This window comes from Suricata suricatta, chromosome 2 (genome assembly GCF_006229205.1).
Source record: "Suricata suricatta isolate VVHF042 chromosome 2, meerkat_22Aug2017_6uvM2_HiC, whole genome shotgun sequence".
Lineage (NCBI taxonomy): Eukaryota > Metazoa > Chordata > Mammalia > Carnivora > Herpestidae > Suricata > Suricata suricatta.
This window is the reverse complement of record NC_043701.1, coordinates 169,796,273-169,811,695: the sequence shown is the minus strand read 5'-3', so window position 1 is coordinate 169,811,695 and position 15,423 is coordinate 169,796,273. Positions and strand designations below refer to the sequence as shown.

General features: G+C 49.2%; 1 protein-coding gene and 1 long non-coding RNA gene across 4 annotated transcripts in view; one reads left to right on the top strand and one right to left on the bottom strand.

The window, feature by feature from the left end:
- The window catches only part of TCF7L2 (transcription factor 7 like 2), a 186,106-nt gene that overhangs the window by 24,903 nt on the left and 145,780 nt on the right, over positions 1-15,423 (bottom strand). For all 3 annotated transcript variants that reach the window (XM_029932600.1, XM_029932598.1, XM_029932599.1), the window contains exon 4: positions 1,137-1,269. In XM_029932600.1, coding sequence (XP_029788460.1) covers positions 1,137-1,269 — 133 coding nt within the window. The remainder of the gene's footprint in view (positions 1-1,136; positions 1,270-15,423) is intronic.
- Positions 6,651-9,496, top strand: LOC115285897. The gene is made up of 3 exons (XR_003905741.1): positions 6,651-6,930; positions 8,171-8,609; positions 9,283-9,496. It is a non-coding gene; the product is annotated as an uncharacterized LOC115285897 (long non-coding RNA).

The window sequence follows — 15,423 nt, the reverse complement described above, 5'->3', positions numbered from 1 at the left end:
AGCTATTCCCTGTACTACCATTATTTAAATGAGACGTTGATGCTGCCATTCACTCGCAGAGCCTGGGGCCGGCTGGCGGCCTCCTCCAGCCATCTGAGCACCCCGCGAGGTCCCCCCTCCCTAGCACAAAGGGGGCTCAGAGGCGGGCGGAACCCAGCTAATGTGTGGCTTCATTCAGGGGCAGCAAAGGCTGCATGAACGGGCAGTCCACCTCAACTCAACAGCAAACAATCCCCTCTGACAAAATGACACAGAATAGCCATTTATAAGCATCCTTCTAATTAACTAGCTGGTCAGAAAAAACCCTAACCAGTGCACCACCCAGCCTGTCCTGGCCTTAGCCGTGATCCCGTGGCTGCCCCGCCATGAGCTTGTTTTATATCTTGTTAGAGGGAGGGTTACAAGGACCCCTGTCCTCTCTCTTTCCCTCTTTGGGGAAAAAGCAGCCACTGAGTATGTGGGATGGAAAGGTGAGGAAAGGCGCAAAGCCTGAGGATGACATGACACCTTCTGCCTGAGACTGTGCTGGCTGTTCCTTGCTGCGACGAGGAAGCCTTGGACTTGAGTTTTCCCATCTGTATAATGGGCTTGATGATACCCAGGATATTGCAGGGGGAGAAGAACCCAAAGAAAGCAGCAAAGAGAATGCAGGACCCAGTGATGTGGTCTCCCGAGGCTGCACCAATAAGTCATTGCCAAGTGACTGGAGCCCCTTAACCGCCAAGGGACCTAGAGCTTTGGGGAGCCATGCCGCTATGGCTCCTGTATGCCCAAGAAGCTGAGAAGGAGGCCATGCGATGCCTCTAAAACTGTTACTGCCTCCAAGTCTGTTTGAGGCTCTTGGAGTTAGTTATAAGCTGCTCCTGAAAGACTCTTCATGATTCACAGCCAACCCTTCCTGGAGCATTCGGGGCTCTAGAAGGATTGTTAGCACGACACATAGGAGAGGCTACTCCCTCGCCAGGCTCTGGTCTCCCCAAAGAGCTTCTTTTCCACCCCCGGGAGGGGAAATCAGGAGCTGCCGCCCCCCCTCCCAGTCCCTCCCCATCGCCACCGCCTGCAGCCCATCCCAAACTCCCCCGCCCCTTCCCAGCAGGTCAGGTGGCCCCAGACGCAGCACCAAGCACACCGCCTACCTGTTTTGGGGTCTACGTCAGCTGGTAAGTGTGGAGGTGGGTTTCCCGGGGTGAAGTGTTCATTGCTGTAGGTGATGAGTGGCGTGAGAGGGTGGACATGGTGAGGGTGCTGCACAACCGGTACTTTGTTCGACTGTGGGGAGGAAAGAGAAGGCCACCATCAAGCTGGCTGCTGGCGGCTCGAGACTTGGGAGCACAGGGCCCGTGGGCTCCCTGGACCCCCCGCCCACCCTCCTGGATTTTGTGAGATGCACTCAATTCCGCCCGCAGCCCTGGCCCCAATCCATGTATTAAAAATAACAGATATTTGTAAAAGACAGCTCTCTGGGCAGGTATGTTTCCGTTTTTACCTCCCTCCGGAGCCTGGCTTTTAAAATACCTCCTCCGCAGCCACCCCATCACGGACCCCAAGTATGCACTTTGCCGGTCGGCAGGTTAACCAGAAATGGGGACTTTCATCTCCCAGCCTACTGGGTTCCTGCATGTGGGGGGGATCGCTGACCGCCCCCCCTGGCCCCACCGGAAGGACCTTCCGGAGGAAAGCAAGGCTTCCTGGGGGACCAGCTAAAAAAACCTTCTATTACAAGATCCGTGGCAGGGCCCAAATCCCACCCACTCAGCCTCCCTGTCCCTCACCCCTAGCTCCTAACTTCCCCCTGCCCCTGGGTGCCAGAGTGCTACAGCCCTTTACGGACAGTGAATGGAAAGCCCCCCTCCTGGTCTGGCTGGGAGTGTGAACTTCACCAGAAAGCCCTGCACTGGCAGGCAGGCAAGCACCTGCATATTTTATGCAGATTACAGCAGCCCTGACTCATTAGGAATTTCATTAGAAAGTCATTGGGGAACGCTAATAAATTAACTGGATGATGATAAATTGGGCTAATAAAAGGTGTGCAGTTTAGAAATGGGCAGTTCTAGAAAACAAAGTACAGGCATTTTTATGTTCAGGAAGGGTGGATGGATGGGTATAGAGAAACAGGAAATAAAGAAAAGCATTTGTTAAGATCTCTCTAGTTGCCATGACCAGACCTTGTTGAATTCTTCTCTTTCCCCCCAGCCCCTCTTGGTCCGCCCCACCCCCTCCACTCTACCGTGCTAGAACTTAGCCCAGCAAGATCACAAAGAAAAAATTAAGCTGAAGCAAGCGAACTACTGGGCCATTTACTGAGAGTAATCCAATTGGAAAAAAAAACCCTATTCCCCATAGAGGATTTTCACTAAAATCCTACAACAGGGACATTTAACCAGATTAGGTACCAGCGAAGATAAAGAGGCTAGTATTAGATGATGAATGGATTAGAGTCAAGTTTCATTTCAGAACGTGTCTTCATTTCCTTTTATTACTTTTAGGAAGGCACAACTTGCATTAACATCAAGGCAAAGGAATTGCATTAAAAGAAAAGAAGTCGGGCTCCTGTGCTGCCCACTAGCGCCTCTCGAGTTCAGGGACCACTGAGCAGTTTTTTTGTCTTTTTTTTTTTTTTTTAATGACTAAGAAAGGGGTATAAGAAAGAGTATTTCTCATAATTAATTGTGGGGAAGGCATCGGTAAAAGGTGCTTCTAACTTTTTCAGGAGCACATTTGGAAAGGAAAACGTGGCCTTCCTAGATGCTCCAGAAAAAAAACTAGAGAAAAAGAAGTCAACACTTGTAACAGCTTGCTTTAACGATTCCCATAAACAAGCGGCCACTTTCAGAGGAGGTGAGCTGGTCGCTCAAAGAGCCTTATGTTGTGAATTACCAGTTTGCAATCAAAGCACTGAAATTGAAAGCAGCGAAGCAGAGGGAGCTTTGGTTAACGCTTCCCTAGCACCCATGAAGGGCTGGATGAGGCCACAGCCAACAGCGCGAGGGGCTCCTGCCCCAAGGCCAGAGTCAGCATCTCGTGAACACGCACTGAGTTTGCTTTGGGGGGAACATTTCTGTTTAGGACAAATTAAAAGGTAACCAAAAAATGAACTCTCGCTGGGGGCTGGGGAGGCGAGGGGAAAGAGGAAAGGAAAGAGAGGAAGAGGAAGGGACAGACGCAGTTAGAGGGAGTGAAGACCACTTTCCTTTGAAACTGACTATTGCTACCTTCCAGAAGTTTTTTGTTTGGTTGGAAAGATGCACACCTGCTGAAATGAAAGAAGGCAGATCGATCCCAGAGAGTTTAAAGTAAGTGTGGGCAAACGACGAGATGAGTAGGAAGAACCAGATAACCCAACACAAGAAAGATGGTCACTTGGAGGTCAAATGACTTCTGGGCAGCAGGACCACCATAAGCATGGAAGGAAGCGCGGGATGGGGGGAAGAAGGACCGGTGGTGGACAGTGGAACCTACAGTTCTCAGCTCTGGTTGAGTCAAGCATCTCTCAGGACACTTGTCACAAACATCGATGGCTGATCCTAGGAAATCTCTCAGGTCTGGGCTCAAGTCCCAGGCACCCTGACTGAGTCAGCCTCCTGAGTACCACAGGTGAGAGCTCCATCTGTTCAGCCACGACCCCTAGACCAGAGAACCACGTGGCCACAGACCAGCATGAAGGTTAAGAGACCTGGGTCCTAATTGCCAGTCAAGTCCTAGTTCTTACGAAAGTCCATAGGAAGAGCTTAGCTCAGAACCTACCACATGGTGAGCACAGGAATGGTGGTTTATTATTGTTTTTTATTAGTTTACTGTTAGGGAGAAGCTGGCCCATGGCACGGTCCGTCTACGGCTCAGAAGCACAAATCCCATGGCTGTCTTCCAAGAAGGACAAATAGGAAATGCAGAGAAAACCTTTCTCTACTTGTCTAGCAAAAGATAAAGACAGAATCTGGGCAACAGTGGAGCTCACTGGGTGTAGGCCATAAAAGTTAATTTTCCTTCTTCCTCTTAGAAACATGTATGAAGGTCATTCTGACAAGAGTTGGACACCATCACTTTCATACTATTTTGCACACCTGACCCTGGCCAGTGGGTTATTTTCCTGTATAGTCAAGACCCTCTAGCATGAAAGGGGGTGGACCCCAAGCCACTGCTCCCCAGCCTTAGGAGGGGAAGGCAAATGGGAGTCCTAGCAAACATGGTTCTCTTTTCTCATCGTGACTGTATGCCAGGCTGGTCTCTCTGGGTTGACCAGTTCCCAAGCAAACAGGGGGAAGGAACGCAGTCATGCCTGCGACACCAGGGTCCACTCGCCATTCTCACACGCCCTGCCTATCCCTGGACTGCTGTTAGGAACGGAAGCGTGTTCTTCTTGGAAATGCCCCGTCTCTCCAGTCTTAGGACCCCACTGTCCTTTCCTTCTATGTCCTACCATGCCCACGCTGGAGCCCAGCTTGGTCCCACTGTAGCTACGTTCCTTAACGACGAAGACTGTGTCTTCTAGAACTCTGTGACCCCTGTCATGCCCCGCCTGTGGAGTGGTGAGGCTCCTAAGTCACAGAAAAACAACTGAATTGCAACTGGACACATCAGAAGAAGAGAAACCAATTTCACAGATTCATTCACTAAAATGATGTCTACTCAGAATCACAGAACAAACCAAGCTAGACAGACCTTCAGAAACCGGATAGTCTTAGGCTTTATAAGAACAGTGCCTTAATAGTGGTTTTAGACCCCCTGGCATGCACAGAGTGACCAAGAGTAAAGGCTATGAATTCAAGGAAGACCCAGGTTGACCTATTTGGCTGTGCAACCTCTCTTGGGCCGTTGTCCTACCTCATGGGAACAGGCTCGACCTCAGAGTATGTTGAGAAAATGCAGGCGCAGGCCTGTAAAGTGATCAACCCCGGGCCTGGCACAGAGCTACACATGCAGTACAAAAAGCTTCGGCCAAATACTGTCCAGTGAGCACTGCTGAGGAGTGCACACTGAAGGTGACATGGCTACCCCTCTGGTGTCTTCTAAGCAGATTCCCGGAGGGGAAATGCAACCACAGACCGCACTCCTTATTTCAAAGGCAAGATGTTCATAACGGGGCGAGAGCGTGTGGGTATTCTGTGGCCACCCCTCCCTCGAGCAAAACGCTCTACTTAAACATGTGATATTTAATTAATAAATATACTTTTTATCTCTTTAGAGAAAAACCATTACTTTATCGTGCTAATAAACACGAATGCCTACAGTAGAGTTGAAAGTTAAATAAGAAGAGCTGGAGATGACCAAGGGCCTTCCAGAAGCAGGGTGAGGACCTTGAAGGCAGAGTTCATGTCAATGAAACACCAACAGACCCAAATAGAAAATGTCCCTTAGACTTTCCCCTTCCCTATGATCAGAGCCTACTTCTTTTAAAAAAATTTTTAAGTTCATTTATTTGTTTTGAGACACACACACACACACACACACACACACACACACACACGCACGGCACGAGTGGGGGAGGGGCCACGAGAGGGGGAGAAAGAGAATCCCAAGCAGGCTCTGAGCTGCCAGCACAGAGCTCAATGTGGGGCTCGAACCCACAAAGCCGTGAGATCATGACCTGAGCCAAAACCAAGAGTTGGATGCCTGACTGACTCAGCGACCCAGGTGCCATGGTGCCCACTTCCCTAAAGAGGTCTTTAAGGATTGTGCTCAAAAATGTTACCACCCTAAGAAAATTCAAATGTGAAAAGTACCTGTCTTGGGGGGAAGGACACAGACAACCTTCCAGAAGGAGCAAGCTATGCTGGGATAAGTGTTAGTGGATCAACAGCCCATGAAATACGTGTCTTTCCCCCTTTTATCTCTGTATAGACAGTCCACTATTCAACGCAAACAACTAGGTCGTTAGTTTATCTAAATACGAAATATGTCTTCAAAACTACCTCAGGGCTGGGGTGTCTGGGTGGCTCAGTCGATTGAGGGTCTAACTCTTGATTTCAGCTCAGGTCATGATCCCAGGGTCGTGGGCTGGAGCCACACACTGGACTCGTAATTTTTTTTTCTCTCTCTCTCTCCCACTCTCTCCCTCCCATTCTCTCCCCCTCTCCCCTACTCCTGTTCTCTCTCTCTAAAATAAATAAAATGGAAAAAAGAAAACAAACTACCTGGCGGGGGCAAAATCATCGCCTCCAGGGACAGCTAACATACATTCAAGGTCGGCGTGATAGCAGTCATTGAAAGCTGCATGATGAGCCTATTTACTCACATCTAGCCCTCTAGGAATATGATGATATCTAGGAACCTCTGAGCCCCCTGAACAGCCAACATTAATAAAATGTTCCACATAAGGTCCAGGAGTTAATGCTGTTGCCCAGACACGCCCACACCACGAGCACCTGGAACTCAAAGCCACCGAGACCCCTATGTCTAGATGACCTGAGCGGGGGACAGGAGAGAGGAGCCCTGACCAGCTGCTGAAGCTCTAGTCAACCCCAGCACAGCTCATCAGTGCCACCATTTAATGCAGCCTTGGTGCTGTACCCGCCTCGGCGCGGAGTAGGACATATTTCACAAAGACCTCATAAACACACCTATGAAGTGGCCGGCAGTTTTATTATTAGCTCCACACAGGAGGTGTCCTAGGTCACAGGCCTGGGGGAGGTGGTGTTTCCAGGTCTTGCACACTCACTGGCCTGACCTCCCCACCCCCCACAGAGACTGGCGCTGGGGTGGGGTTCACGGCCATGCGTGCTGCACTCCATGAGCATAGGCGGGGCCAACCTTCCCAACTGGACAGAGGTGCCTCAGGATTCACAAAGGGAACTGGTCCTCACACTGCCACCTACCAGTTTCTGGAAACTCGACCAGTTCTAGCAAACATGCCCCCCCCTCCACTGGACCCCAAGTGACGAGTGGCTCAGGGCTCCCTACCTCAGTGAAGACACCCTTGCCATAGGGCACCAGGTATTTCTATCAGGGATTTTTACAACATGTGGCTGGTTACAGGAGGTGGGGGATAAGGACATTTAATGGGATCTTTCTGCACCGTAAACAGAGACACCAGCAGTATCAGGGTCCCGTGGGGATCTGGTGATAAAAACTTAACACACATGGTCAGTTCCGGCTGACAACAAACTAAAGAAAAACTCAACTAGAAAACCTCGAACCCACGAAACGAAGTAAACAGTGCCTATTTAAACAGAACAAAAATCCTCATCTGGCTGTAAATCATTAGGGCTTTGTTTTCTACCTGGAGAAATGGCTGCTGGCCAAAGCAAAGCCTTCCCCAGGTCTGTTCATTATCCTCAATGGGTTCTGAGCACTGAATAGTTAAATTATATATAAAAAAAGGGGGGGTCCATTTACCAGCTCTCAAAGCACACAAAGCCTTTCCACCCCAAGTATTTATCCAACTACACTGGGGTGGGGGTGGGGGGCACCCATGTGCCTGACCTCTGACCTCTCGAGAAGCGTTAAGCTCACTGTTCTGCAGCTTAGCCTCGCCACCCTCATCGCCAAGTGCCCCCCCCCCCCGCCCTGTCCGCACGCTGCTCGAGATGTGGAACCTGGCAAATGAAAGATTGATTCAGGCACTTCTAGATCTCCCTGCTACCCTCCTCTAACCCCAACCCCACAACCTTCTGTAACTGTGGGGAACCCAAAGGGAATGAAAGCTTGCCATTCACCTCGCAACCTATTAATCAGCAGACATTGAAAACAAATAGAGCCATTGCTGGCCCTGGCCTCTCGGCCGGCCCTCCTCCTCAATACTCCCCTATTGCTCTCCTTTTCTGCAGAAGAAAAATGGGGCCAGAAAGTGCCTTGAGGAGCCCAGCACAATAAAACAAAAGCAGCACAGAGGGGCATTTGTCAGCCTTCTCCCCACTCCCCAGCGTGGATGTGGAAGGTTCCTCAGTGGTCTTTGGTTACCCAGCCCTCCCAGGGTCTGAAATCAGCATCAGGAAGGGACACTGCTCATTCCAGGTTTACATGAGAAAATAGGTTTACAGCTCATCCGTGTGCATTCTGCCAGATGCTGCTCACTACGGTGGCACCAAGGCCAATGGCGACTGGCAGAACGTTAATGATGTTGCACGTCACTGGAGCCATGGCGTGCTGCTGAGAGGAGGGGCCGGCGCTGAAGGAGGGGCTGTTTCTTACTCGTCAACAACCCTTAGTGACTCAACTAGTCCTATGTTTTCAGGCTGTATGGACCAGAGAGCAGTGGAGCGGTCTACGAAGCTAACCCTCCGGCCTCAGCCACCCATTCCCAACCATGGGTGCCCACTTCCTCTGCTGGAACGATGTTGAGGAGGCACATGTGGCCAGCTGGACCCGGCCTGGGTGCACAGTCCCATCCTCATTTACCTACTGAGCACCTCCCTCCCAAGTCCTGCCAAGCGCCTACTCACACAGACAGCAAGGGTGGCAGCGGCCTTCCGCGCTCGGCTAGATGGGCTTCTGGAAACATGTTACCCTGCCCCCTCTTTCCTCCCAGCTGTGGGGGCTCAGCCAGCTAGAACCCAGCTAGTGCAGCACCCAGGGCCCACTCGTGGTCGAATGCTGCCCCTCCCGGAGGCCCCTCTCCCAGCTGATGGCACCCTGTTTCCTGGACAAGCCTTACACTGCATTGAAAATAATAAGTAAGAGACAAGGCTTCATAGGGTCCAAGTTTTGCTTGGAGAAATGGGTGGTGAACAGGGAGGAGGCCTGTGAACGGCAGAAAACACCTACCCTGCAACTCAGGTGCACAGCCTACACCACACCTGCGTGCTGTGTGTGTGCGCGCGCACGCACGCGCCAGGGGGGAGGGGAGGTCTCCTGTACGGACCCACTAGGTGGCACGATGAATGACAGCTTCTGCAACCCCAGGCAGCCTGACACTCAGGGTGCTGCTTATTTGTTTTGTAAACTCTGCATGGCTGGGCCCTCGCCAACCCCAGAATCCACTCCATTTCGACAGCAAGGAGAGGAAGAGAGAGCCTCCCTTCTCTCTACAAAATTCTGCCGACTCATAGTTTCTCATACACTCACACAAACATTAAAATTCTTCGTGCAGGGAAATGATTGAACAGGGCAGGCAGGGAGAGAATGAACGTGCAGTCAATTTTCATCCAAATTCTCTCGCACACATGCATATACATAGAACTAACTCAAACCATCCCGAGCCCTTGGCCTTCTTTGTTTTTTTGTTGTTTTTCCCCCGGTCCCTTCCATAATCTCACAACCCAGCTGGTAACACACCAAACAGATTGCCAAGCATTCAGGGTCTAGGGGGCCAAACTCTGCTCTTAATGACCTTTTCTTAATCCCCAGGAAGGAGGAGGGGAAGGCTGGGAGTCAGGCTGGAGGTGTCCGGGTGCGGGAGCGGGCACCCGGAGGGGCACATCCGAACCTGGAAAATAAAGATGTGCTCGAGCAGCCTGGCTTTGTGAGAGCCGCAGCCGAGGGCCGACCCCGCGAAGCTGTGCTTTCACAGGCTTTTGAACAATGACTTCCAGTTAAGTTCATTAAACATAATTTATTTCCACTCATTCTCATTTATTTCCCAATAAAAAGAAAGCATCCCATTGTGCTTCCCCCAACTAACCTTTAACGCACTCGCAAGCTTAAGTCTTGGCCCGCCCGGTCCGGGCTGGCCCCTGACCAGTGAGTTCCCAGGCTTTTCTTCCTGCTGGTGTCCCTCTGGGAACATGCCACGGCATGGCGGAGGTCAGTGAAGGGGTACAGCAGGCACGATGGGGTCCTCTGACTGTCCTAATCCTCCACACCAGGTCGCTGAGACCAGGAACCAGCTACTTCACCCCTGAGTAATTTCCTGGGGTGGGGGTGAGGGGTTCACAACCTCCACCCTCCCGCCAGATATTTCTCTACTACTTGGGTATTAAATGATTAGTGTTCGCATAATCAATCTGTTGAGCGTCCAAGTTTACAGAGAATGTTTGAGAATTGGGTAAGAGGGTACAGCTGTTCCTAGGAGAGCAGATTTGCAAAAACAGAGCCAGGAATAAAACTAACCTATTCCAAATGAAGAAATCCAAAAGCTCAAATTCCAAACAACTATAAAAAAAAATCAATAATGATTTCCAGGCTACGTACCCCCCCTCTCCAAAAACACCCCCAACACCCCCAAATCTAGGGATTCCTGTGTAAAATGGAAAGGAAATCACCAATTTTGATTTAGAGTAAATTTTAAGTACATAATGGTTATTACACCCTGGGGATTTCAAGAAAGTAGTGAACAAAACCTGATACAGGCCTTCTAATTTATTTACAATGACCAGCTGTATAAAAACGGCTTTTGTTTTTTTAATATGCCCTGTGCCCAACTTTTGGATTTAGACAGTAGTGGATTTGAAATTCATGCCTGCTACATGGGCTCTCTGAAACAGCTGTTTCCTTCAGAGAGCAGGTGGATTTGTCCCCAGAAAAGAACAGGTAAACAGAGAGGAGGGATGAACATTGTCCTGGGGCCCGAAGGACACCAACGACCCAAAGCCCTGGATTCAGCAGGATGTCAGCAATGATGGGTGCAAAGGTGGTAGTGCTTCATTGTTCTGCTCTATTTTGCCAACTTAGTTTCCCACACACGGGCACCCTTCAGTGGGCATCTACAGTCTCGATAAAAGATACATGTGAAAAGGACATGACCCCCTCTGAAAGCAAGCTGAGTTAGAAGTTTAAGGTAACAAGGGAATGACCCAGGCAAAGTCCAATTAAAAAAAAAAATCCAAATGTGTGCAGAAGTATGTAATCTGGAGGGCATGGCAAGATTTCATCACATTCCAAAATGTTGCAGAAGGAAAGAATTCTATTACATAGCTCAGCCGGGCCCCCCACCGACCCCAAACCACAAAAGGGAGGTTTCCCTAAGAATATAAGCTTTGCGGGCTCTGCTGCTTCTAGAAAATGCCGAAGCAGCAGCCTGTTGTGACAATACAAAGATCATAATATCTGTATCATTGGAGTCGGGAATTCACCCTTTCAAACAACTCCCTTCTCATGAGAAATCAAGAATGGAGGTTTAGCGGCCACCGAAACACATGATTGCTATTAAGCAACCCGAGTAATTTGAGTAAACAAAGGTCTGGAACCTTTCAGGAATCTCAGAAAGGGAGACTGCGCTGGGCTGGGAAATTTACGGCAACACAACTTCCACACTTACAGTGCCAGCTTGCACTGTCTTCCCCCACGCTTCTGGACAGTTGACACGATCGTAGACTGAACTAGAAAAGGTGCACACAACCAGAAAGGAAAACCAAGGCAAAATACCTGTCATTCCTTCATGCCTGACTCAGAGAAGTATTACCGTGTTGTGTTTTAATAGGATATATAGGATTGAATTCCTGCCTTTGAAAACACAAGGACTCTCTAGAGTCTGTTGTAGATTTCACTCCCCCCCCCCCCGCCCACCCCCAAATCGGATCTAAGAGCGGACTGACCACTGCAAATGTTTCTGTGTTTGGCCACTCCACAGCAAAAAGTAGTAATGAAAGTAATCATAGGAGTCGCCTCCAAATTCGAGGGCCAGATGCAAAGGATGGGACCCAACAGTTGAGCAGAGCATAGTGTAACCTAAGCCCCAAACTGGCCCTGCAAAAGCACCTTCTTCCTAATCATTAACACCACAATGGTCTCCTGCTCAGGTTTCGGAAAAACACCATTCCTCTGAAGTTTAGAAAACACAGACACCACCGGCAAGACTCAAGCCCTAAAAGGCCAGCATCTACATTTGGAGATTGAAAATAAATACAACTAAAGACAGAGCAACAGAAAGTTAGCATTCAATATGCAACCAAAATATACAGTTTACACAAGACCTGCTACTGGAAAAGACTGAACACTCAAAGACCTTTCAAGCTCTGAAAGTATGCCCCTCTCTGAGGCCACGCCATTTTCCCTTCCCTCACTTCCAGGGGAGCCCACCCTGGTGGGTGAAGGAGAGAAATTTATTTGTTCAGAGAAACCCTAACCCCACCACCCCTTTCCGGATCCCAGCTTACTCCTTCCTCATACTTGGCGAGCCGGCTTTGCGGGCTCTGCATGGCTGGATGGCAGTAAGGACTATGATGAAAGTCAAGCTTTCTCTCCTTTTTTTTTTTTAACCCTTTCTCCCCACTCCCCAAAAAAACTGCTATGGAAAACTGCCTCCAGTGAAAGGGCACAGCTTGAGTTGACCATTGATTCTTGGGTTTTGTTTTTTTTCCTTCCCATACTCTGAATTAAAAAAATAAAAGAAAAAGAAAAAGAGGAACTGAGGTTTAATGGTCAAGACCATAAGCAAGGATACGAACACATATGCGCACACATACACACACGCACGCGCACACGCACACCCCACTACTCACCCAGCAATTCAAATGGAGGTGCCAACCGCCCAACTGTTGGAAGAGAGAGAGCCCGGAGGCCACTGCACCTCCCTTCCCACTCAAATCTTCCATGCCCACTAAAATTGTATCCCTAGGGTACATAATAGCTTTGGTTTTCCTTCTCTCCACCTCAAAAAAAAAAAAAAAAAAAACTTTCTCTGTACCTTCAAGATGGGACTGGGCCAGCTTTTTATTCCTCCTCCCTGACTGCTTTTCTCACTTTTCTTCCTCCCAGCTTCCCCTCCCTTTATGCCTTTCCCTGAAAGAGCTGGAAAGAAGCATCTTAAAAGATAGAGAAGGCTCCAATTTTCTGCCCCGGCTCACTCAAAATGCTCCCCGGTTCTCACTCCCGGTGCCTTATCATGATTTTGTTCATTAGGCCCCTACCACACGCAGCAGCCCTCAAAAACCAAACAAAAAAATTAAATAAAACAAAGCCAAAAGAAACCTCATCAGCTAGTTCAACTGGTGGCAGACTGAATTCTTTTTTTTAAATTCTTAATGAGAAAAAAAAACTTCTCGTTTCTAATCTTTACCACTACAGAATCCGTGAAGGAAGGGGGGAAGGCCCATGTTTCCCAGCCGGCCCAGGGCACCTGAGCACAGTCCCCTCCCTCACCCGTTACCTTGGGCAGCAGGGACAGAGCTACCGCTAAGAGTAGCTAAGAAATTACGGTCAGCCATGAGGGAAAATGATCAACCGAATGCAGTAGGCAGGCACTTTATCTGCAAGATTGTCAAATCCCTCAAAACAAATTTCTTAAGAGAGAGGGCTGCGATGCAAGAGGAGGAAGGAGGGGGGGGAAAGTATATTTTCTTGTCACAGTGACACAGGAGTGACATTTGGTAGGGCCTTGCCTGCTGAACACACACATGCACACACACATACACCCTCTTATCCTTCTAGAGGAAGACTGCGCTGGAAAGATTTTCAACTGACCTCTGAGGAAGGAGAAGAACGTAAGCCTCCTGTGCTTTCTGGCATTCTAGCACTCGGACCACTAACTTGCTTTTTGACTGTTGAGTTTTGTGAGCTTTCCCCAGAAAGAGAGAGAGAGAGAGAGAGAGAGAGAGAGAGAGAGAGAGACAGACACAGAGAGAGACAGAGATCCAGAGACAGGCAGAAAGAAAAGAGAAGGCAAAGGAATGCAAAAGGCTAGCCCTAAATCCCACAACCCCGACTTACTTTTCCTGGGGCTCTCATAGGATCCAGGGCCGGGTACATTTGTGTGGGTTTAACTTAATTGGAGTTGAGAGACTCAGACATCACAGGCCTGAAATCATCCTCTTTTACATGGAGGAGGGGAGAGAGGGAGGGTGCCTGCTCCAGGAGGGGTTAAAGACAGAAGAAACTTGCAGAGGACAAAATGAGCCTTTCGGGTCCTCTTGCACCCCAAGGGTTAAATCGTTTCACCCTGTTCAAAAGCAAACACACAGCTCCGATTTGCATGCAGGTAAGAAAACAACCCCTGCCCAGCGGCCACATGGGCTCCTGGACAGGTCTTGCCTCAAACAAGACCAGTGGCAAAGATTTGGTTTCTTCTGGCGGCAGGTCACCTAACGTTGAGGAGATGTTTTTAATTTACCGATCTGACTGCCCACCTGTTTGTAGGACTGCTTTTCTTGACGTGAGTCTTTAATACACACGACAAGTTAATTACTCTCACTCCACCCCCCACTCTCCCCCCAAAAAAAACAAAAACAAAGGCTGGAAGGGCTTAAAGATCACCAAAAGTGAGAACTAATTTTCTTCTTTTTGAAAATACTGCTCTGTGGCCCCTCTTTCCAGACTTATCCGGCCTTCCTGTGTGAGTGTCAGGCAGCAATCTTTAAGGTCCTTAGTACCAAAACAAAACCCTGCCATTTCCCTTTACATGCGGGTAACAAAAGCAATGAGCCTCCAGTTTGACAAGTAAAAAGCCCCAACCACACAGCCCCTAATTGCCTTCCCTCCCTCTATTCACGCAGACCACCACACTCCGGCAGCTGCCTTTGTCACACATGCAATTTCTTAAGTAAACTGCAAGTTTGCCTCCCCACTGATGGACAGCTCCCAATCACTCAGCAACAATAACTTATAAAGTGCAGCAAACAGGATGGGCAACTTTGACTCGGTATTTTCTGGCTTTCTCAAAAGACAAGGAAAATGGAAACAGCAAGATGAGCCAACACATTCCAGACAGTCCTCCTCCTCCTCCTCCTCCTCCTCCTCCTTAAAAAGAACAGGGAAATCTGGTGAATTTCTTCAAACTCACTCCTAAGAAACTGCTTCGGGATATCTGCTGTCCCATCATCCTATCCCCAGTGCATCCCCAGGGAGCCCCAAATTATCAGAAGTACACCCACGCTTAGAACATTTCCAGGAAAAAAAAAAAAGGTGATGGATACTGCCAAGTTCTATAGGATTTTATTTAACTCCCCCAAACCAAAACCAAACAAAAAAGAGTAAGAGCTTCCTTTCCTTTTAGCACAAAATCACAACCAAGTGGAGAAGGAAAGTAAAAAGCGGGGAAAGGCTGCCCATTTTCGTCCCCTCCTCCACATCAGCAGCAAAGTTCTGGCGCTCTGTTTTAAATAAAGAAGTTTGAGACGCGGGGAAGGGGAAATGGGTCTTGCCCGAACGCGTATGCAAAGCAGAAAAATGCGGACCCCTTGTGAAAATATTTGGGGGACAGAAGGGAAGGAGGGGAGCCAGGAGGGTGGAGCATCTGTGACTCTTAACTTGGTGGGCGAAAAGAAACGAACCCTCCCCGCCCCAAAGAGTCACTTCCGAGTGAAACAATACTACTCTACGGCCGGTCTGCACGGTCACAGGCTAAAAGTTCGTAGTAAAAAAAAGTATTCCCAATTTCTTTTTCGTTATGTTGTTGTTGTTTTTTTTTTAAAGGAGAGCTTTAAAGGGAAAAAATAATAATAAAATAAAGACCTACTCCACCGGGCAGTCAAGGGACATCAATCTTAAAGTTACTGCAAAGTGACAAGCGAACGGGGGGAAGGCTGGGAACCAGGAGCATGCAAGGCATTGGACAGGCAGGGCGCGCGGCAGGGCGGCGCGCGGGGATGCGGCGGGGCCCGGGCCGCCGCGCGC